At 31.7% G+C, this 23,996-nt stretch overlaps 1 protein-coding gene across 2 annotated transcripts in view; it reads right to left on the reverse strand.

Annotated features, from left to right (window-relative positions):
- LOC129218505 (uncharacterized) overlaps nucleotides 1-23,996 on the reverse strand; it is a 62,710-nt gene that overhangs the window by 24,228 nt on the left and 14,486 nt on the right. Inside the window, exons 3-8 of one of the 2 annotated variants that reach the window (XM_054852792.1) lie at nucleotides 15,069-15,324; nucleotides 13,677-13,745; nucleotides 13,559-13,597; nucleotides 10,389-10,442; nucleotides 5,630-5,707; nucleotides 2,858-2,941 (exon numbers count right to left, since the gene is read on the reverse strand). In XM_054852792.1, the coding sequence (XP_054708767.1) occupies nucleotides 2,858-2,941; nucleotides 5,630-5,707; nucleotides 10,389-10,442; nucleotides 13,559-13,597; nucleotides 13,677-13,745; nucleotides 15,069-15,324 (580 nt within the window). The remainder of the gene's footprint in view (nucleotides 1-2,857; nucleotides 2,942-5,629; nucleotides 5,708-10,388; nucleotides 10,443-13,558; nucleotides 13,598-13,676; nucleotides 13,746-15,068; nucleotides 15,325-23,996) is intronic. The other variant, XM_054852793.1, reaches the window with a different exon arrangement.

A 23,996-nucleotide genomic window follows, 5' to 3' on the forward strand; every position in this document is an offset into this window, starting at 1 on the left:
TTATAATAAAATTATTTTATATTTGAATTTTAAATTTAATCTCTTATCACAGGGTTCATACCATTTAGGAAGAAAAAAATTTAAGCACTTTTCAAGAGTAAAAAAATATTTTTCAAGGTACTACCCTAAATTCGTACTATAAATATTACATGCACATTTCATTTAATGCTAACATATAAATAACAGAAAGTAATATAAAAAGTATAGGAAAATAAACTACTTTTTCTACAAGAGACACTTTGATAAAAGATTTACTGTATTGAAAGTTTTCTTAAAAATATCTGAAATGCTTAATCACAAAGAGAAGCAGATCACAGGAGGTTTAGTTTTGCAATTTTCATATTGAAAGTATATTTTCAAAAATCATAAAACTTAGATTTAAAAAAAAAAAAAAAAAACTTCCATGATTGCAAGGTCATGATTGCTTTGAACTTTTATGGGGGGGGGACTAATTCCCCTCTTTAGCAGGCATCATGACAATGAAATGATGTACGTAAATTCAACTTTATAAAATTTTATAATTCAACTTTGTTTTAAATGCAAACACTAAGTTAAAATGTTATGCACTCAATTGTTTACATTTAATATCCCCCCCCTCGTAAAATCAACAATAACCGAGAATAAGCTAATGATAATTAATATTAAGTTTACAAAACTAGAAATTTGAACTTTAAAAAAAATTATTAATTTTATAGTTATTTAAATAAAAAATTAAAACGAGTTAATCTAATGTAACATGTCAAAGTAACTTTAAATTGCCAAAAATATAAAAATATTTATTAGATGCAAAACGGTTGAAAGCTCAAATAAGCAAATTTTCACAAACCAAGTTCAATTTTGGCATATTTCCCATAAAATAAACTTATTTATTTTCTACTAAATTAAACATAAAACATGCTAATCTGAGGTAGCATTTGGGAAAATAACATTCGATTGGGCAAAATATTTTAATATTTTCATGATGCAAAAAGATTGAAATTTCGAACACTAAAACTTATTTTCCGCGAAGTCCGAGTAAGTTCAATGTTGCCATGGTTTCCAAAATAATTACTTCGTTAATTATTGAAGTTAAACGAAAAATAAGCTAATCTAAAGTAGTATATGTCAAAATAACTTCCTACTGTAAAAAACATCAAAATATTTACAAGATGCAAAAGGATTGAAATTTCAAACGCGAGAAGCGGTTTTCCGCGAAGTCCGAGTAAGTTCAATGTTGCCATAGTTTCCAAAATAATTACTTCGTTAATTATTGAAATTAAATGAAAAATAAGCTAATCTAAAGTAGTATATGTTAAAATAACTTCCTGCTGTAAAAAACATCAAAATATTTACAAGATGCAAAAGGATTGAAATTTAAAACGCGAGAAGCAGTTTTCCGCGAAGTCTGAGCAAAGTTTAATGTTGTCATGGTTTCCAAACTGATTCCTTCGTTAATTATTGAAATTAAACGAAAAATAAGCTAATCTAAAATAGTATATGTCAAAATAACTAACTACTGTCAAAAACATCAAAAGATTTACAAGATGCAAAAGGATTGAAATTTCAAACGCGGGAAGCAATTTTCCGCGAAGTCCGATTAAGTTCAATGATGTCATGGTTTCCAAACTAATTCCTTCGTTTATTATTGAAATTAAACGAAAAATAAGCTAATCTAAGGTAGCACAAAATAACTTCCGATTGTAAAAAACATCAAAATATACAAGATGCAAAAGGATTGAAACCTCAAACACGAAAGCAATTTTTCGCGATACTGTATATCGAACCTATGTTCAGAAAATCGCACTAATGAAATATTTTTAAAAGAATTACAAGCAATCAAAAATATGCTTTAGATTGCTTGTAATGATTTTTGAAAGAATTCAAGCAATCAAATTTTCATACTTTTTTAAGGCTTTCAAGCACTTGGAAAATAAACTTTTTTTTTTTTTTTTTTCAGGAACTTTTCAAGGTTTTTCAAGGGCGTAAAATTTACGAACATATGCGCCTGTAAAAAAAATGGCGCATGCGCGACGAAATTACTACCGAATTCATTTGCAAAAGGGGTGATTCATAGCAGCGTTATACAGTCAACGCGCGACAACTCTAAGTCCCAAGAGACCGGCTAAAACGTTCCGAGGAATGGGAAGTTTCCACAACAGTCTCAAGAGCTTGGGATCCAATGAAAACTTTGAGATAAAGGAATACTCGAGTTATCGAGATCAGAAAGTTCATTCGTTATTGGAAGGGCGAGGCTGAAATTCTGAGAAATATCGGTAGCACCCTGCTCCGCGATTCGACGTCATAACTCCTCCCCCAAACCTCTTTTTTATGTATTTCCATGCTGCAGCGGTTGTAGGTATCTTTTAACGTAATGGAAAATTTTTAAAATCTGATTTTGAAGTAAACACTATATAAAAGCGGACTAATCGGACCAAAATGTTAAAAAGCGGTCTAAAGCGGACTTCACCTTAAGAAACGGACTTTGGCGGGAAAAGCGGACCATTTGGGAGCCCTGAATTTGTTAAAATTGAAATAAAAGCATGATGATTGAATTTTTAGTTATCTTTTATAATAAATAAATAAAAAATTAAAATTCTCTGCATATTCCAGGTTTTTAAGAAAAATTTCAAAATAACCTGAATTTTCTGTTTTTCTTTTTCATTGTATTTTTGAATCCCTGTATTTTTAATTATCCCTGTGGCATGGCAACCCTGTAAATAAACTAAAAATGTGAATTCATGTGGATTGTTCCTTTAAAATTTTATTTGGATTCATGCGGATTGTTCCCTTAAAATTTTATTTGGATTCATGCAGATCGTTCCCTAAAAGTTTATTATTTGGAACTAAGATTACTTTGAAAACAAATTTGAACGCATACCTTCAGCGATTTCTTAACAGTTCTTTGTCTGAAATTCCACTCCTCCGCTTGCAATCGTCTAGCAAAAAGCTCATCTTCTTGCAGCTAAATCGAAGAAATTTAATTGTAAACATTAGATACATGTCAGATTCAATCCTTTTCTGTAACAGCAGTTTTCAGTCACTCTGTTAGCACAATGCATTGTTTTCCAACCTTGCTAGGGTGTGGAATATTTTTACAACTAAGGCATGGCGATACCAGATTGCACTGAAAACCGATGAAACAAAAGCCAAGCACATAAATATTATACTACATTTCATATGCATTTTTTCCCCATTCATAGTCTTTCAAGATATGAGAAATTACACAATTTACAGCAATAAAATAAGTAAGCATAAAACAAAAGGATTATGTTCGCATAAATAAAGCTCTGGCTCAAAATATTTGCCTAGTTTGGCAAACACTGGCATCTTTAAAGCCAGAAACCAGTGAAATAATGGACATAAGCCAGCAATTTGAATATTTCTGACAATAATTTCACTGTCTTTATGGTCAGATGTTTGCCTAAGAACCCTTCAAGCATGTTGTTTGTCAATAATAACCAACAAATAAAAGAAAATGAAGGTCTGTATTGCCTCAGATGTAGTACTTGTTCAATAGAAACATATACTCGCCAAACATCAGAAAGAGCAGTAAAAGTTACCTCTTCAAAAAAATTATTTGCAATCATTTTGAACAAAAATTTCAGAAGAGATAGCGCTATAGATACAAGTGGATTCAACATAAATTTTAAAGTATTTTTTAAAAATATTATTTTGATACAATAGTACAGGGGTTCTTAAACTTTTCTGACTTGCGGCACCCTTTAAAGAAATAGAATTTTTTCACGGCACCCCAAGTCTATCTCTATTATAAGCATATTCATATAAAAATTCCCTTTGGGGCTTGTAAGACTTATTGAAACAAATATATTACTAATACAGCAACAACGCTGACTTTACTGGAAAATGAAAGTTTTGTTTCCCAAATATGCGACATATAGACCTGCATTTTTCGGCAGATATAAAAAAAATCTTAAGTCTAATTCTTCTTACACTCGCTGCAACTTGTCGCGATCAATCTTAGAAAATGTGGTTGAAATCCTGCAGATCACAAGGTCCATGGGGCATGAACTTGTGATCTTTGATGTAACACCATTAAAAAAATTGCTTGGAGTTAGCTTCAAAGAGCATGGAATGGCACCTGGAGTCCCCTGCACCTACTGTTTACATGGGTTATAAGTTCTAGATGTTTTGGTTTTTGTGCGGAGAGCATGGTGGCCACAGAAAAAGTTAATTGTCGTCATCAGAACCTCGTCAAATCCAACAACTAGGAAGCTCGTTATAGCAGAATGTCTGTCAGATAATGAAGGGCACCCCATCTTGCTGAAAAATGAACGATTATTGATAGTGACATGTTACAGCCAGTGACAGAAGAATTAGTCTTAAGACTTTATATCTGCCACATTACAAAAGGTTCACATATTGCAGGGTTACCCATCCTCCCTCAAGAGCGAGGGCACAGCACCCGCTAAATACCACCAAGATTCCCCAAATCGGAAGCCTTCCCCCCTCCCCCGCCAAAAAGAGAAAAATCCTCCTCAAAACACTTCTCTAAGAATTCCAATGGTGTAGTTTGTGCCATGACCCCTCTGGTGGTGCTCATTTTCTTTCTCCAATAAGCCTTTCAAGCCCCAGAAGGAATTGCCACAAAACCTGGACACTTCGCTTAGCTCTGGAACATTCGTGGTAAGGCACTTAGCAAAGTTTATTGCTAATAAAAGCACAGATTTCAATAACACAAGGATTATTTTTTAAATCCTGTAGTGTCAACAAAGCTGACAATAGTAGCCTAAAAAATATCTGGTTTCCAGTAACTATAGTTTACAAAGTTTTAAAATTTAGAAATGATACCTTAAGTTAAGTAAAGTAATTAATTTATTAGTTAGTTTGAAGTAGACTTAGTGTAAATGTTGGTAAGTTAAGTCTACAAATGTTGTAAGTTCAATCAGTTTTATTATTTTGAATATTTTAACTGAATAATTTTTTAATAAACAGAATTTTCATTCTGACACGGTGTTCAAAGTTTCCCCTCCTTGTTTTTCTAACTGATGCTTAAATAGCAGCAAATTAATTTATATTCACTTTTTTAAAAATCCCTTCGCCCTCCTATTTTACAGGGCCAAGTTAGGTCTATGCAATTGCTTCAACATTTAAAAAAATTGATGCACGAACTGTCTCCCCTTATTCAAAGTAATGTGATAAGACCCTTATAGTAGCCAAATGAATCATTGCTTAAGTATGGTGAAGCACTGGAGAAATTACAATTTTTGTTGCGTGTTGCTTTTATTTTGAATTAAAAATAAATAAAATTTTCTTATTGCCTCATTACAATCATTTTTATTCAACCGACAGTAAAGTTAATAAGTTTAGAATTATTTAAATTATGCCAGAATATGTTGACATTTTTTTGTTTCGGGTCTATTTAAAAAGGGAGGACTAAAACCAGAAAATATGTTTTTAAATTTCTTTTTTTTACAAGTAGTTATTGAAAATGTTTCAGAAATTTATTCTGCATATAAATCAATGCCATAACTGGTAACTTTATTGTCTGTACTAAATTGCTTGCCTTATGCGAGTACATATCGTCACCTCAGAACAACAGTAGGATATCTTACTGTTATTTCTGGGCTTAGATATCTTACTGTTCTTCTAAGAAGATGATATGGTAAATCTTTCAAATAAAAATTCTTACAGACTGTTGTTCATTTCTCACTGGAGATTGATCACTTGTCTTCACAGGCATTTTAATTGGCCTCTTTTTTGGTGGCACCTGAAAAATAATTAAAATCTTCAATAAAAAAAAACATTGTAAAGCAAGAAACAAAGTTGGTCCCATGTTTCTATGAATTCTAGTAGCATCTGATAAAATACTCATGAGACACTTAACTAGCAAAAGATATGAAGATGTTTCAATAAGGAAGGGGCTTAAAAATAAAAATGGTTGGTTTCAAAGGGAAAGGAAATTATATCCTTATTTGACTATGCCCTTTAAGATAATAGTTCACTTTCATGGTTCTCACAACAGATGAATAAAAACAAAGACTGTCTTGTAATGTATGCTATAATGTATTCCATTCGATTGTGAAAAATATTTTTGAACAAAATAATGAGCAAGTAATAGGGTAATTTAATAAATGAAAAGATAGTGAAACAATAAACTAATAAATAAATTAATTTTTTTAATTAATACATGAGGAAAAATAAATGAGTGAATAAAATAGTGAATGAATGAAAAAATAAGGAAAATAATGCATTAATAAGTGAATTATTAAATGGAGGAATAAAAATAAATTAGTTAATAAATGAATATGTAAGTGATTTAGTAAATGATTTAATGAGTAAACAAAATGAACTACAGACAAGCCTTGTTATCTTGAACTCCTTATCTCGAAACCCTTGACACCTCGAAAAAAAATTTCCCCAGCATTTTCTATAAAAACCCCTATGTATTTCCATAGTTATCTCGAAATTTATTTGTTGAAACCCTTGATATGTCGAAATTTTTGCATAGAAGCAAAATTCAATTGTCATTTTTCTTTGGCAATTTTTGTAGGAAAACCAGTTACAGGGACAATTGCTTAACATTTTTCATCCCTTTTCTTGGAAATTTTGTGAATAGGGGAGCGTTCGTGTGAGGGGGTGCTGTGTTTTCCCCAGAGTTTAGAATCTTTGTGCATTTCTCTCGAACATGTTGTCCACTTTGTGGAAAGGGGGTCGATTTTCGTTCGTCAGTTTTCAAGCGAAAACAGAAAATGCATTACTCATTTTCATCATTCTGCTTTTTTAACTCCTACAAAATGGCTGCAGAGAACTTTTTGATTGTGGGGTTACTGGTTAAAAATAAAATTAGAACTTTTAAATTTTTAGGTGAAAAACCAAGTTGAAATCGTTGTTCAGTTCAAAATCCCATCCTGTACACTTTGGACAATTATAAAATTTCAAATCTAGTAAAATATTGAAGACTACTTTATTGATAGTAATTTGAAGTAATCCCATAGTAAACATGTAAATGCATATAGCGTACATGACTGTAATTATGAAAGTTACTAGTGTAATTTTTTTAAACTTTGATACTCAATATCTTGAATTTTCCTCCCATTCCGAGAGATTCGAGAAATCGAGGTTGTACTGTATTTTACTTGGCTCCGAATGCACTTGACAAATTATGAAAAATATTAAAAATAAAAATAGGCTAATTACGTCCCAATTAATATTTTAAATGTTAATAATGGGTGATTTTCAAAACCATTGACAGTTTGGTGTCCTGACCTCATTGGTTAATTTTTTGTTGATAAAATTATTTTTTTGGTATTACAAAAGCATGTAGTAATGCATTGTTTTGCACTTCGCATTCAGTGCTTGTCTTCATGATCGTAGATAATTAAGCCTTTTCTATTACTTTAGCTAGCTAGCAACAGAAATTTCCTTGTCCTGACTAGAAAGTTCACATTTAATATCTCTTTTCTGTACACTTTCAAGCAGCTTTTTCACTTTTTGTGCATTGAAGAAGAAAATAATATTTGTTATTTACACATAGCCATGGGTGCAAGTTTGGTGATGTGTTCAAGACAGAAAATATTTACAAGATACTTGACACACATTTTCATTTATGTGTGTCAAGTTAGCAAAAAAAAAACACAAAAGGATGATCGGAAATAGAGAAAAGACTAAATTTTCAATTAGAGATTATTACGTCTGCCTGCATATCTGCGCATGTGCTACCGTACATCACGTTACTTAATCTAATGATTGGTCTTTCTGTCCGCTCTGCCACTTCTAATTTTTCGACTTCGTCCTTAATTTTTGCACACCAGTGTACTCTAATTCTCAAGTTATGGTATTCAAATAACTACAGGGTAGCGACAGGAACTGTGAAAAAAAGTTCCCCGACTTTTCCCTGATTAAGTTCACCAAATTTCCGTGATTTACATCAAAAATGATAATGGTTTTCCTTGATAATGGTGCCCTGATTAATAAAGTTCCCTGACTTTTCCCTGATCTCCCTGTCGCCACCCTGAACTACATATTTTAGAAGAATTACTGCCAAAACTCTACAATAAATAATTTAATGAGTCATCTCTCATAAGTGTTAGTGAAGCTAAAATTTAGCATTTATATTAATAAACTTTTTCTTGAATCTTAGAAATTTGGTTTCAGTATTGAAATTTTTTAGCTATTCATGATAATTGCAATGAAATCATTTAATGTTTAATTTAATATATTTTTATTGTAAACTTTACCCTATATTTAAGTAACAAAGTAACATTCATGAGAAACACACTTTTAAATACTTAAATTTTTTTATTTTAATAAAGATTTATACCACTTTGACCTAAAACTGAGTATTTAAGATAGTTTAATCAAAATTTGTTAGATCATTTGCTTTTAGAAAAATAATTACAAAACGGTTTATAAAGGTAACACTCATGAGAAAAAAGGTAACTTGCCAAGATGTTTTTTGAAATTTCTAAAATCTAAGCAAAAATTGGTATTTATACCTAGGAAAGTTTTAATGCTTATAACAACAAAACTTTTTAAATTGTGTCGAACTTATTGCGTCAAGGTATTTGAAAATTACCCTTAATAAGAACTTGATCATTCGATAGCATCAAAATAATTTTTGACTTGCCAAAAAAAAACATGACAATTTCAGTATCAATTTTTGAAAATTGCTGGTATTACCACATGCTTTGATTTTCAGAGGTAATTTTTTCTTGACTGTAATAGACTATATAGTTAAAATATTACTAGGCAAGTGGCACTAAATGCAGAGTAAATATTTCACAATTTCACTTTACCCTACATATCTTTAACAGACCTCCCGACCTTTTGAAAAGAAAGAAACAGGAGAGAAGGTCAAAGGTTAAAGGGGAAAAAGGGGGGGGGGGGGTAAAACAGGGGATCTGATGGGAAAACATTTTTCTCAAGCATTCAAGACCAACTTAATAATAACTCAAGAGTTATTTAAAATATATTTAAGAAACCTTGTAAAATAGAATAGTAGTACTTAATTAAAATTAGGCTTGTTTTGAGTTTAAAGCTGAAATACAATTTGTCATGTGCACATGGGAAAACATGAAATAGTTCATTTCATTCATTACCATCACTGAGGTATTCATTACTTAATTCTACATTTGTTCATTTATTAATTCACTGATTTATTCATTACTTAATTCTACCATTTGTTCATTTATTAATTCACTGATTTATTCATTACTTAATTCTACATTTGTTCATTTATTAATTCACTGATTTATTCATTACTTAATTTTACATTCTGATTTATTCATTACTAAATTCTACATTTGTTCATTTATTAATTCACTGATCATTTGTTACTTTATTTTATCTTTCATTCAATATTTTATTCACTCATCATTTACCCTATTAATTAATTTCCTTATTCATTCCCTAAATTTATACAATCATTTGATAAATACTTTCAATAATCAAACAGAAAATATTTCATTAGAGTAAACTTTTGATTTGCCCCTGTGTATTTTCAATGTGAAAATTTTCCACTTTTTAAGGTAAAAATTTACAGCCAAAAATGAAGAATAATATTTCAATGCAATTTAAATAAATTCCCAATTTGTTCAATTTGAATAAAGTAAGTTATCTTAATTATACTTAACTCTGTCCCAAATTCCCCTACATCAATTCAAGGCTCATTAATGGTGTAAAATGAAAGTCATAAAATACAACCTCACTTAAAGTGGCTAGTACTCAGTAGGAGATAATACAGGAGACTAAACCATGGAGCTAGTATCGAGGAGAGATGAAGCAGCGGTGAAAATCAGAGGAATCGGGGTTGCATTTTCCTGCCATGCATCGCTATTTTTGCTAGGCACAAGAAAACCGGGTGTTTAAAGCTTTTCAACAAGAATTTCCCTCGCCTGTATTTTATATTTGGATTTCATTTAATCTTTCAACAAATGCGAAAAATCATTCCACCATGCTATCAAGAAGGTCTCATTTAAATATGGCAATTATTGGAGGCAGTATAATTACAAAAAATGCGTATTTTCACAGAGTTTCTAGATCTGACAGCTCGCCCATCGATGATTTAGCAACTTTTCACAAGTTTTTTTATTTATCTTTTAATCTTGTATTAATGATTTATTAAATACTATGCATATATATTATTTTATAATGAGATTTTAAAAAAATTGTCTGAGCATTAAAAATGAATTTTTAAAATTTTATTGCATGTGCATGCGTGAGTGTATGAAAATTATGGTTAATATAATGTCCTATCTTTGTAGTTAGAAGATTGTAAATATAAAAACTTTATTTTAGTTGCACAATAAAACAAAGAAAAACTTCATAAAAATTAGATACTAAAATATATTTATACATGTGGATTGTACATACAATATTTATAAACATCAATAAATTTCATACAAAATATATTTTTAGAATTTTAACAAGACCATGAATCAGTGGCGTACCATGCATCTGCGACACTTGGGGCGGTAATTTATGGTGTCACCCCCTCCCCCTCCCTACAAACATAAGAAAAAAATTGTACATATTCTATACAAACATGAAAAAATGAAATTCAGGAATGAAACATTTTCAGAAACAACTACATTTGTGCACTAAGATGAAGTTTTAAGTGGGCTACTGTACAAAAGACAAATGAAAACTATGAACGCTTTTTATATAACTTGCCCTGGGGCCTTTCAATGATTGTATCTAGAATGGAGTCTTTAACCAGAAACCGGTCAGAAAACCAGTTTATCGCCCTGCGTGATGTCACTATCCGTGACGCATCATTTCTCCCTACCATGAAGCTAACCTAACCGTCTTGCTGCCAACTTTAGCTGCTGAGAAGGACCATTCTCGTTTTCACCCGGGTGGCAGGTGGTGAGTTGGCTTTCTCGGGAGGTGAGAAGTGCTTCCTAATCAAGATGGTGGTGGCCAGAGAAGCGGTGGCTGTTTACACTGGCAAAATGATGGAAATTTTGCAATTGTGGGATTTCTAATGCTCGTAATTTTGCAAGAGGAGAAGTCTAGGAAATATTGCAGCCAAGTTACTTTTAATAATAATAATATTATTATAGGAACATGGTTTTCATTAAACACTGATGCATTATTTAAATCGGTAAGTAATTTAAATTAAATATCTTTGGTTTCAAAATATTATGAATATTTTTTTCATTATAAAGTGGTACGAACATTTTTCTTAGACTCATTCCCCAAATATGGATGTTTTTAAATGAACATTAATTATGATGAGGGCAAATAGATACACTTTTTAACGATTTCGATCGCGAGAAATTACTCATTTCTTGGTTTACATATCGGTGTTTCCGCCTTTAAATCACATGTTTTGATAATTTTGACATGCATATTACCGGATTCAATTTTGCGACGTTAAGCAACGTTGCTCTACAGATAGACGTTTTCTAATAACTGAGAATATTTTTACAGCCCCCCCCCCCCTTTATTTTTTGAGCGAATAATTTTGTCTTTAGTAGGGTATGACATTTGGTCCTTTTAATAGAACCTCAAGATCCTTAGAAAATTTTCTCCAACCAACCATTTTTTAATTTTACATTTCATAAAATACCAGGCTTTATTTTTCAAATCAAATTGCATTGTTTTTTTTCCGCAGTATTTTTATGCATTTTTTTGTTGTAACCTCAGTACAAAATCAACGCGAAACACTTTCCATGTAATTAATTAAAAGAAATAAAGTTTAAAACCCACAGCACTTTTCATGTTAAGTTATAAGTTATACACTATTCTAGCCAAATTGATTTGCTGGACCACAGTTTTTTCATCAGAAGTAATGAGAAAGGGCATCGTAGTTAATTCAAAACGATCGTTTTTGAATTCCCCAGCTTTATTATTTATCCATTATTCTTCAAATTTGCCTTAAATAAAAAAAGTTTTTTTTTTCTTTTAAATATATTTCACCCTATCTATTTGAAAATCCCTGATTGAGTAGATGGGAGTAAAGGCTATAACAGTAGCCTGACTAGCTCCCACCACTCAGAAAAGAACTTAATTTAGAGCCAGTTTATAACATAAGATAGAATTAACAAAAAATAAATGCACTATCATACAAAGAAAACATAAACACAACAAAACTAATGCAATAAAGTATGTCTAATTTTATAATGGAACCCAGGTATACTATTATAAATATGCTACTTGATCCTAAATTGACTGCAGTAGAATTACAAATTTCGATTATTAATGGTTTTTAAAAAATTGGGTAATGTGTCCACAATCTTGGTCCGTAAGAGTTAATGCCATTAAACAATAGATTTGTTTTTGCGTTAATAGGCATAATGTTTTCATGGTTTCTAGTGGGGTAATTATGAACCAAAAAAAATCTGTCAAATGGTTCTTAAAAGCCCTTTATTTTGCTTTTCAAAGATAATCAAGAGCAAGTCTATCGTTTATTTTTTCAAAAAATATAACAATTGCTTAATTTTTTTTTAAAATTATTAAACAAATTCCACCTTTCTCAAGGCTTTGTACAGAATCATGAAATCAAAACAAATATGTGGCGCATGAAAGTTCATGCCAAAAGAGAATTCTTTGTTGTAAACTAAGATTAACAGTCACTAGTTTCAAACTAAAGCAGCCGCGCTTCGCAAATCTGCATTTCTAATTTTACGAAACATAATCATAAGGAAAAGACTACATTATCAACAATTTGGGGGGGGGGGGGGGGAGAATAATCTTAAAACTAGACCATTGTCAAATTTTATTCGCTTGGTTTTGAAAGCTGATGTATAATAAACAAAAGGCAAACAAAAAGGCACTTTGCATTTAAAGTATTCTTTTGAAAGAATATTTTTAAAAGAAAAAAATAAGCCAAAAATAAAATTAATAAAATGCGAAAACACAAAAAGAAAAAAAAAGTTGGTTATGACATTAAGAAATGTATCTGACAATTTGTTTGGCCATGAGATAACTCCTCGGATTCCGAAACGGCGTGGAATTAGAAGTTGCGGATCCCCGTTGCTGTGGAGGAAAAAACTCATTATGTACTGGAATCCGCAAATGCAGTGGGAAACGGAGTTGCAAACCTCTTTTGCCGTAGGAAAAAAGAATTTTAGTCCGACTGAAGAGATTCCTTTCCCACGTCACTAGTAGTTATTGGAATGCAGGAGAAAGACATAATCGTCACTCGTTACAATGGTGGTAAGAGCAAATGGGAGAAAGACTATTTTCTTGGCTGCTCTCGGTTCTTGTTAAGGAGAAAACGTCGTCACCAGAATGGAACGTTACTTCCGTTGTAGGGCCCCTGGACTCATATGTGCATGCCATTGAGAGGTCAAAAAAGTAAGGGGGTGTATGAAATGGATGGCTTTTTATTTCAAACATTGAGAAAGATAATGGGTTCAGTTTTTTGGTATAAGTGGAAGTCACAACTAGGTCTAAGTATTGACAATATGAACCTAATCCTGAGCATATTATTCACTCCATGATGTGGGGTGGGATAGAGGGGGTCTAGGGGTGTCCTCCAGAAAAAGTTTCAAATTTGTAGTCTTAAAAATGCATTTCAGCTTTCTATTTTTCACAAAATTGAAACTGCACTTAGGGTGATCAGAAAAAATAGGCTACTGCAAAATATACAAAATTTGGAAATTAAACTTACAGGTATGCTATGTGTGGTCACTTTGGCAGGAGCAGGTGCCTGAAATTACATTTAAATTAAACATGTGTAGAACCAATTTTGAAAAATGAAACTAGAATAAATAAAAATTACAAATTACTTCAAAAACCTGGGCAGCCAGTCTTTTCTCTTCCAAAATTCGTTTCTTTGGAGGAGTGGCAACAGCAATCTAAAATAAAAAAATCCGTCTAAAAACCATTCAGCAACCTAGATTATTCCATTCCATAAACTACATTTCTTTACCATGGAGAAAACAGTATATATTAATGGTAATATATCTTCAGAAAGAATGACAAGTGCTTCAGATACATAGATACATTAATAAAAAGAATACCAAAAACAAGGTATGCATGGCATGCTTCAAAATTTTAAAATGATCAAGAAATTCAAGATAGGCAAAACCTAAAACAAAGCTATCTTATGAGATTTTTTATAATCATTACATTGCTTTATAAATATTTCAAGGAATGATTTTTTCCCAATCTAGCTGAAACTGTGATTTAATAAACTGCAAAAATAGATTATTATACACTTAAGCAGCACCAAATCAATAGTTAAAATATAACATGGAAATAAGATTTCACACATTTTATTTTTTATTCACAGTTGAACTCTTATAACGAGTGCAAAGAGACCATGAAATTAGCACATTATAACCAAGTGCTTGCAAAAAACAGGTTTGTTGAAATATCATAAAGAAACAAAATATAACTTTATATGTTTTTTTCCCTTTCAGAATAACCTTCCAAATCATCTTTAGTATGTTTCTTCAAACATACTTCAGTAAGTCTTCTATTTATCAAAAGCAGCCAATAATTTCTTTGTTTTTTTTAAGTGTTTGAAACAAAGGAAGAAGATAAATCATGCTTTCTGCAAACTTCAGATGTTTTTGTGCCATCCTCTAACTGATGTAAAGTCTATACTTCTTCATCAAGGGATAAATTTTACATTTAGACATCGCAGGATAAAATTTAATGAGGAAACTCCATGAATATAATTCAAATAACGAGTTCCACATGAGTACCCTACCCTATCTCTCCTTCGTCTAAAGTCAGTTTTAAGAAGTGCTTGAAAATGTGCATTCCACAAAATTTTTTTTTAAAAAAAGGTTGTCCATCACTTTTTTGTAGAATATATGACTCGTCATTAACTCTCGGTTGACTTTGGAATCTTGCAAAAAAATTTCAAGCAAGGCCAAACTCAGCTAGAGAAGTGGAAGTTGAAAGAAATTTTAAGAATTAAAAAATTATTGCTCCCTATAACTGGGAATTGCTCATTAAAAGCGAGTTATCCTCCCATAGACTTATCATTCTACCTATCAGCCAAGCATTTCAGATTTTCTCGCTATAAACCCGGGTTCTCGCTAGATCGGGTCTCGTTATAACAGAGTTTGGCTGTATTCCAAATACTTACATTTCATGCTTCCGAATAGGTTGCAAGATGTTTCTATAATGTATCTCTTTTTTGAATAAATAAGGCTGACATTACTCACCCTCCTGATAGATGTAGCTGACTGCACTGAACTAGGAGTAGCCGACTGCACTGAACTAGGAGTAGCTGACTGCACTGAACTAGGAGTAGCGAACTGCACTGAAATAGGAGTAGTGCACTGCACTGAACTATGAGAGGCACCAGACTTTGTGTTACAGACCTTTTTGCTTGGGTCACCTTCCTCAGAATCACTATCTTCACTACTGCTGTCTCCTTCTTCCATATAAGTCATTATAATTTCATCCATTTCTTTTCTCCTATGACAAATTTTTATACTTTTCAAGATAGATCAGTTTTTGTAAGGAAACATTAAGATTTAAAAAGAAAAAGAAAGGAAAACTAGATGCATCAGGCACTAAAATATACACATATTACTCAAACTTTTTTTTAGCATTGGGATAAAAATCAGCAGTTTAGATTCAGGGTTCAGTGAGGGAGGAGTGCTTGGACGTCAATTCCCTCCCCCTGAAATCTTTGTTTTTGTAACTACCAATCCTAATATGGTAGTTTTATGGACAAATGTAAGGACAGTTATGGCCAAAACAACCGTCGCCAGAAAGTAAATTTTGGCCCTGCTAAAGGATACAATCAAGTTATAATTCATAAAATTAATTTTTTTGCTCTCAATTAGGACTTATTAAATGAGTTACATTGTTGCCAACCTTGGAAAAACAATTTGAGGAGCATTAGTGGTGATTTTGAGAATTATTTTGAAATGCTGCAGACAATAGAGTGTAAAAATAAAAAAGTATTTATATAATCATCTATAACACAATCATAAAAATAATTATTTTATTCACTCAAACTATTTTTAAAAACAATGTCGCACATAATAACGAATAAATACCTTTGTGCTGAAAATTAAAATAATCAATTATCCAACGTATTGAAGCACAAAACATGTAAATTATTGCATGCAAAATTATAGCAATAATTTGCATGTTTTGTGCTTCAATACATTGGATAATTGATTATTTTAATGTCACACACACTTGGAATATATCTATAGCAAACTTTTATTTTCCCATATTAAGTCTTCTTTTCCGAAAGAAGTCTGATAGCAGACATTTTCTGCAACTTTAGACATGCACTTGTGTGCTTGTTTGAAATCAATCTTGTAATGAATTCCGGCAAGAAATGCAGAGCCACTTTTTTTTTGGAGCTGAGGAGCTTTGCATTTTATGGAGAGAAACCTCACAAAATGAAGAGCAGTTGCCAACCCTGGAGTTTTAAAAAGTTACAGCTGCAAGGGCTTCAATAATATAAGAAGTACGAGAAATTTCAGTGTTCAGCGGACAAAAATATTATAAGAGTTCATTCTAGAGAAGGGAATGCTACATTATTTACTTTTTAAAAAGATTTGTTCTCCTGTAATTTCTAAAGGCTAAATTTAGAACAAGAATTGCTGCTTTTTTTATGCCTCTGCATTTTTCAGTATCACTTTCCCTTAAAATCACTCCCCTTCCCCATTTCTCCAACTGCAGCATTTGTTTAGTAATGGGTGATTTGTTAACTCCAGAAAGTATGTTGACATGTCCCATTTTGGTCACAAATTTTCCAAATAGTTGAGCAAGGAAAATACATTACAAGTGATAATTAGGGTGGTTCAAAAAAAAACTTTTTCCAGCTAGGGGGAAGGGTTCCCAAAAAAAAAAAAAAAAAAAAAAACACATGTAAAAAAAAGTTTTTCCCAAATAACAAGATCCCCCTCAATAGCTTTAGACTTGTGGATAGAAATAGAAATACAATACAAATACAAATGTGACGACCAGCAACAGGCTCTGGGCCCAGCTAGGCTGGTCCTAGTCATCTAATTAGTCCCTGGAAGTATTTTAGCTTCTGCTTTTCACCTGAACTTTAGCTTCAACTTTGCTTTTCAACTGAAAGAGGGAGCTCAACCCCTCCAGCAAACTTCATACATATGGAGAGGGAGGAAAAAAAAGTGCATTGGACTGAAAAAACAATGCTACATATCATAATATACACTGGCAGAGGCAAATCCAGGATTTTTTTCCCACTACCTATTTTTGTGAAAGTATTGCATCAAAATTCTATTTTTGTGAAAGTTTTTTTTTTTATATCAGCATTGATTTTGTGATCTTTATAGGCACATTCTAATTTTTGTCTCAGAAAATTAGAGCAATTTAAATGTTAGTTTGAAAAGTGCAAATGTCATTAACTAATATTTCGAACTTTTTTTTTTTTTTGGGGGGGGGGGGACCTAAGAGATAGGGAAAATATCATTGTATCTCAGTTCAAAAAGCATTGTACTGTGTACAATTCAGGAAAACACCATCCCCTAAATCTGATGCTAAAAGATTGCTTAAAAGCAATTTGGCGAAAAACAGTGAAATTTGAGTTTAATACTATGAAAAAGCTGTTACGTAAGCGATTGTTCATATAAATTATCTTAGCATTTTATTTTATGAGTAAAATATGTTTTAAACAGAAAAACATGTTTTCTATTTTAAAACACAGGTTTTTGTGAAACTTTCGTTTTTTTTAATATTGTTTCTAGAATGTGTCGATTTTCAAAGTTAGTTTTGTGAAGCTGCTGATTTTATAACTTGATTTTTGTGAAAGTACCGAAAAGCGGTAGTAAAATCAATCTGTATTGGGCCCTGACTGGTAATATGCATATACATAGCATTAAAATAATTATTTACAAAAAACAGCAGGGGAAATTAAATGTTTCTAAACTTGTAGCATTTTCTATACAACGGCTAATGTTAAATTAAGGAGTCATTGAGCACCCTCTTAAAATTTGAATAAGAAGCTAAAACTTTTACAGCATAATCAGAGGTCTGGCCAGAGGATATTTGGGTCTGTTAACGGACCTTTCACAAAAATCCCATCAACCAAAACGGACCTTTTACAAAATCCCCATCAACCAAAATGGACCCTTCACAAAATTCAGATAAACAAGAATGGATCTTTCAAATTATTTATTGAAAGAGCAAATCTGAAAGCAAAATAACCTATATTCCCGTGTATAAAACCAATAATTTTCGGAACCTTTTTTAAAGTCAAATTAGAGGGATCAGCTTACAAAATCTGCTAATTTTGCAAAGAAAAAAAATCAGCACTCTTGTGATGCAAGCGATAAATAATTGCTACTGCCAAATAAATATAATGCTTGTTGTTAGTTTCTTGGAAAGAAATTAACAGCTGAAAATAAGTTTGGTTTTAAATAATTTTGTTTGTTATCACAGCTAATTAGCAGCAGTGTTGATGGTTGTTGTAAACTTTTCTGAAAAGGTGCTGGTAAGCACTTTTCTCACAGCTCATGATTTAATAATCAGTAATAATAATAACATATCAGGGAAATGAACTTAGAACTGCAAAGGGATAGTAAGGGTGAGGAAAAAATATGATCGCTTCAGATAGGGTTACCAACTTCAAAATTATCACCACTTAGCATCTCGCGTTAAACCTTTATAATGACTTGATTAGAAAATATTCTCATCATTTTACCAGGCCCTCAATATTTGCCTCTTCATATTAAAATGCTGAATCAATGGTTTATTTTTTATTTTTTTGCCTCAACTGTGTTGACAGATATTAATGATATCTTTATCATAGGACTCTAAAATACAATTTTTAAAATAATTCTATCAAAAATATTTCTTTTAAGCCGTTTTTATACTTTTGATGCCTTCACTTTGAGAATTACGATCTCTTTGCATCCGCTGTGGGAATCAGATTATTTGAATTTTTGATGTTTAGTACGCTTTGTTAAGAGGTAAACTAAAAAAATCTCTTTTTATTTTTGTTAAAATCATGGAATTTATAAGTTTTAAACAAAGTTCTGTGCTTTTTAAGAGTGTCTTGGGTCAAAAAGTTAAATGCTGAACCCTTGTCTGAATTTTATTATTTTTTTGTTACAATTATTTTAAATACTGTACAGAAATATTTGTATAATTTAAAATAATGTAGAATGGTAGATAAATATTGATACTTGAGAGAGTGATGCCCCCCCCCCCCCCGCTGCCAAACACTAGAAGAACACTCCAGAATGATATTCTCAAAATAGAAGAGGAAAACACTCCACTTTAAGTTTAAATGATGCAGTTTGTGCCTATCTCTAAATTCTAAAATTTTGTTGTAACAAAAAAATTTTTTTTTTCTTTTCAAATTATTTGATTTTTCACAAAAAACGGACCTTGTGAAAAATCTTGGACAGACCCCTGATAATATTAGTAAGTCTAAAAGAAATAGTTGGTGTCCTGGACTTTGAACGACCCGACAGGACAACCCCTATTTTTTTTATTTTTTTTTTCACACTTACTAATAGTATTATTATGCTGTGAAAGTTTTAGCTTATTACTCAAATTTTAAGAGGGTGCTCAATGACTCCTTAATTTAACATTAACCATAGTATAAAAAATGTCAAATTTTATTGGGTTGGGGAAAAATTAAATTTTTCCAGCTGTTTTTTTTTTTTTTGAAAATTATTTTTTTTCAATGTATATGCATATTACTAATGTGTATTATGTGTAGCATTGCTTTTTCAAATCAATTGGGGGAGGGAGGGGGTTAAGCACCCTCTTTCAGTTGAAATAGGAAGCTAAAATTCTTCCACTATATTACTATCCACAAGTCTAAAAATATTGAGGGGTGTCCTGTTATCTAGGAGAAGCTTTTTTTTACATGTATTTTTGAACCACCCCAGCTACAGGATAATGCTACAGAAAATTAAAAAGTCAAGTCTCAAAATTCAAACAACTACAATTCTGAAAATGAATCCTTTGCAAAACAGAATCTTAAAGAGTATTGTTTACAAAAAAAAAAAAAAATCCCCACAATGGATTACTTGTGAGGCATTATAGAAAATATAACTAGAGGTGGTTGACAAAAAAAAAAAAAAAAAATGTTCTGATGCTTATGTCCTACAATTATTTGCTGTCAAAAATTTCTACACCGATTGAAAAAAAAAAAAAAACCTACACTCCAAATACACATGCATTATTTATTTTACTAGTGTATACTATTACTACATTTCAACGTCTCTCCACAAGTCAGTTAATGTTGCATACACCTGGCACATTCAGCTTGTTAAGAGTGATTTTTATTTGCGGCCGAATTCTGTGCACAAAGTCAATGTGCAACATTGGTACAGCAAGTGAATCATGCTTTTTTTTTTTCATTTCCGGGTCGTGTTGGGTGTTATGCCAAGATATGCCATCATTCTATATGTTCGACTTATAACTATGCAATAAACTTTGATAATACACTGTCAACATGTATATCACTCATTTGGAAGAAGAGTGCCACAATATGAAGAAATGAAATTTTACAGGAGAATTGTTTGAAGTTGAACTCTTCAGGCAATTTGCATTAAGAAAAGTAAATTTGCTGTGCTCTCCAATGGTTAATATTAGAACAAAAAATTATTTTCCAAAGAAGATAACATCCTTTGAAGGCCTTTAAGCGAAAAAAAAAAAGAAAATTAAAAATTTCGTATTGTAGCACTCTTTTTCTAAACGAGCGATATATATATTTAATCAATTCTTATGTACAGTAAAAACAACCATAAACAGCATTTAAGAAATTTCAATGACTGCATATCTTGGTAGAACACCCAATATGACCCAGAAATAAACAGAGCAACATGGGTTAATTGTTGCACTACATTTCATATTGATTTTATAGGTGCAAAAATGTCAATAGAGGAAAAATATTTTTCTGAGCCAACCCGCCACGGTTATGTAACATTGAACAACACCTTATCTAAGGCAGATAAACATTGCTTAAAATGTGTTTTCAGCAGTCTAGAGTGCTCTCGAAAATATCCTATCCCTTCCCCTAACAACAAAGATTGCTTAAAATTGCATTTTTTAAAGCCTCTAGGTTGAAAACTTTCGAAGGAGATAGACGAAACTTTCATTTCCCCTGAAACTCGTAAAACGTAGCCTAAAAGGGCATTTTAGGTTTTCAGTTAGGATCAACCCCCCCCCCCCCCCCCAATTCTTTCTCCTAACATTATCAAAGGTCAACGAAAATGCATTTTTAGGATTCAAAACTTTTGCAGGAGGGTCCTTGAACTTTATTTGCTTTTGGATTTTTTTTTTAATCTGCTATTTGAAAAATAATTTAATTACACTACTCTGCAAATTTTGAGGATCTTTATCATTTTTAAAAAATATCCTGAATTAAAAAAAAAAAAAAAAAATGAAGAGCACACAGCAGAAAGCCGAAATTTTTTTTTTAATGTTCAAGTTCATTGAATGAGGCAACACTGAAGAGTAGAAATTGCTGTTCTATTTAAACAAGTAAGAAAGGAGAAGGATCAAAGCAAAAAAAAAAAAAAGAAGAAGAAAAAACATTGAAATGTTTACTGTTCTATGAAAATTAAATGGCCCTGTAATGATTTCAAACAAAGAGGAAGATAATGGGTTTGAGTTTTTTGGTATAAGAGGCCCAGTACTTGGTCTAAATATTGACAATATGAACCTAATTCTGAGTATAGTATTCACAAAATGATGCCGGGAGGGGGGGAATAGGGGGTCCAAAGTTATCAATTTTTTAAATTTGTAGTCTTAAAAATACGTTTTAGCTTCATATTTTTCAAAAACTTGCAATTCCAACTTGGGTGTCACTCCCCCCAGAGGGGTGATACTCGAGGCAACCCCCCCCCCCCCGCTCCACCGAAAAGAAATTTTGGCTAAAAATAGACTAGGAATTTAATTTGGCCTACAGCGCTTGAACCAAATAGGCTCAAAGGATCTTTTTACATTTCACATGGATGCTGAGGATTTTTAGAATCGGGAAAATTTACCACCTGACTAGTCCATGGGTTCAGAATAAACAAATAATACCTAACCACTATGCTACCCAACCAACAACTTAACTTTAAATAACAAAATATTTGACAACAAGTGCAGCTTCATAGAATTTATGAGAGAACAGAAGCACACAATTAGTATGCCAAAAATTAAAAATACTGTTTCAATGCAAGTTTTATTATAAAATATAAGTGTTCTTTTCTATGTACTGTAGTTTTTAAAACAAATTTTCCATTGGTTCACTTTGAAAAAACGCAGTCATCTTAACCATTTCACTTGACCCTTCATTCCCTTCTTTACTGATAGGAAATTTGAGATTGAGAGTTAAAAACTTGAAGATGAATGTAAAGAAAATTTATCACAACAATGTTCCAAACTGCTCACTGTTCAAAAGAACGGTCGTTCATTTTTTAAGTGAACAAACGGATCTGTTCATTTTAAATATTCGTTCTTTTTGACCCGTTCATTAATGAACGACACATCTCTCTAATTCCAACACTTCTGTATTGATAGTATTGAATCAACCATATCACATTTTTTCAAATATCTCGAAAACTCATTTCTGCAGATACTGCAGTTTACCTCCCCACGGCAGTATACAAATAACCAATAGACAGCCTTTTCAGGGTTGCATTTTTAAAATCTTAATAAATGTCACTTTTCTAAGAACTGCTGCACAAAAATTGCGAAACGTTATTTCCCTTTGACACGACTTGCAAAACTATTTTGTTTTTTAACTTCAGAAACTAAGATTGAGAATTAAAATCATGTAGATAATGAAAGTCTCTCTAAATTATTTAAAGTCTTGTTTAAGAAGCTACAAACAAAACTTCATGTACCATTAAAAATAGAGACAGCATACTGAAAAAAATGTTCAAACAGGATGGATCCTTCAAGAAATTTATTGAAATGACTTACCTTAGCTTACTTTTAACACTCGGTAAAGTTAGACTAAATTTGCTCTTACCTAGTAAACAAAGTAGCCAGTGAAAAGATATTTTTTACCTGAACTATTTTTATACTGCAGGGCAAAGCAAAAAATATATATCTTTTTTTCCCGATATCACAGAATGAAAATATATGAATAAAAAGTTGATTGTCATCTTGTCTCAACAATACACTTCAGTATGTTCATTATACAGTACATTTCAGATTATCCATGGAACTGGGTGGCACAGGTATCAAATAATAAAAACTGCAGATACCCCCCTACCCCCCTCCAAAAAAAAAAAAATGAGGGCAAAAAAAAGATGAGTCGAGCTAATGGTGAAGTGGAGGAGCATGGCAGATTAGGAACGGAATGGTTCTAAAGGTGCGTCACACTGAAAACTTTTGTACTGCTTACTAATTAATGTACCCGCTGCATTTGGCAAGAAGTACTAATATAATAGCACGGAATGAGTACTTGCTGGACCTTTTCGAAGAGAAAGATAAATTGAGAATCAAATTGCCTCTGTTCATCTATAGCAGGGATACCCAACCTGAAAGGTGTGTGTGTGTGGGGGGGGGGGCACAGAAGAATTACTAGGGAGGCATGAATGTTCAACAAAAGAAAAGAAAGGGATTTTTATAATTGATTTATGTATTTTATTTTCCAAATTAGGAACCAAAACTGGAAATTAAAAAAAAGAAAATTTTTAGAACATAATTTTTTACTTTGTATATATCTGTTGATAAAACGTTATTTAGCACAAGCAATAACTTTTAGTTTATGTATTCATGAAGACTAAATATTGAGAAGGGCGGAAAGTGACTCAAGATAATCTGTATCAAAGATACAACTTAATACTCAAGCACCAAAATTTTTAATCAATATTTTAACTTTTTAACAAAGCCTAACAATTTTTATAAAGGAAAATCAGTTTCCTATTTAGGATGCAAAAAGATCGCTTTTTTTAAATGCAGGTAGTAACAGAAGAAAATAATATTTTTATACAGAACTTTACAATCACTTTATGAAAGCAATATCTATATTTAACAAAATGATTATTGACGATTTGGGATAGAAAAATTTATGAGTTCTTGATCCTTGAGCTGTGATTTTTTTTTTACTCAGGGCATATGTCCAGTCACATCTATATATATTAAAGGTGACAATGTTTCTTTTTTTCTTTGTACCCAATGGCCCGGAGACCCCACAGCGC

The sequence above is a fragment of the Uloborus diversus genome, chromosome 3, assembly GCF_026930045.1.
Source record: "Uloborus diversus isolate 005 chromosome 3, Udiv.v.3.1, whole genome shotgun sequence".
NCBI classification, from domain to species: domain Eukaryota; kingdom Metazoa; phylum Arthropoda; class Arachnida; order Araneae; family Uloboridae; genus Uloborus; species Uloborus diversus.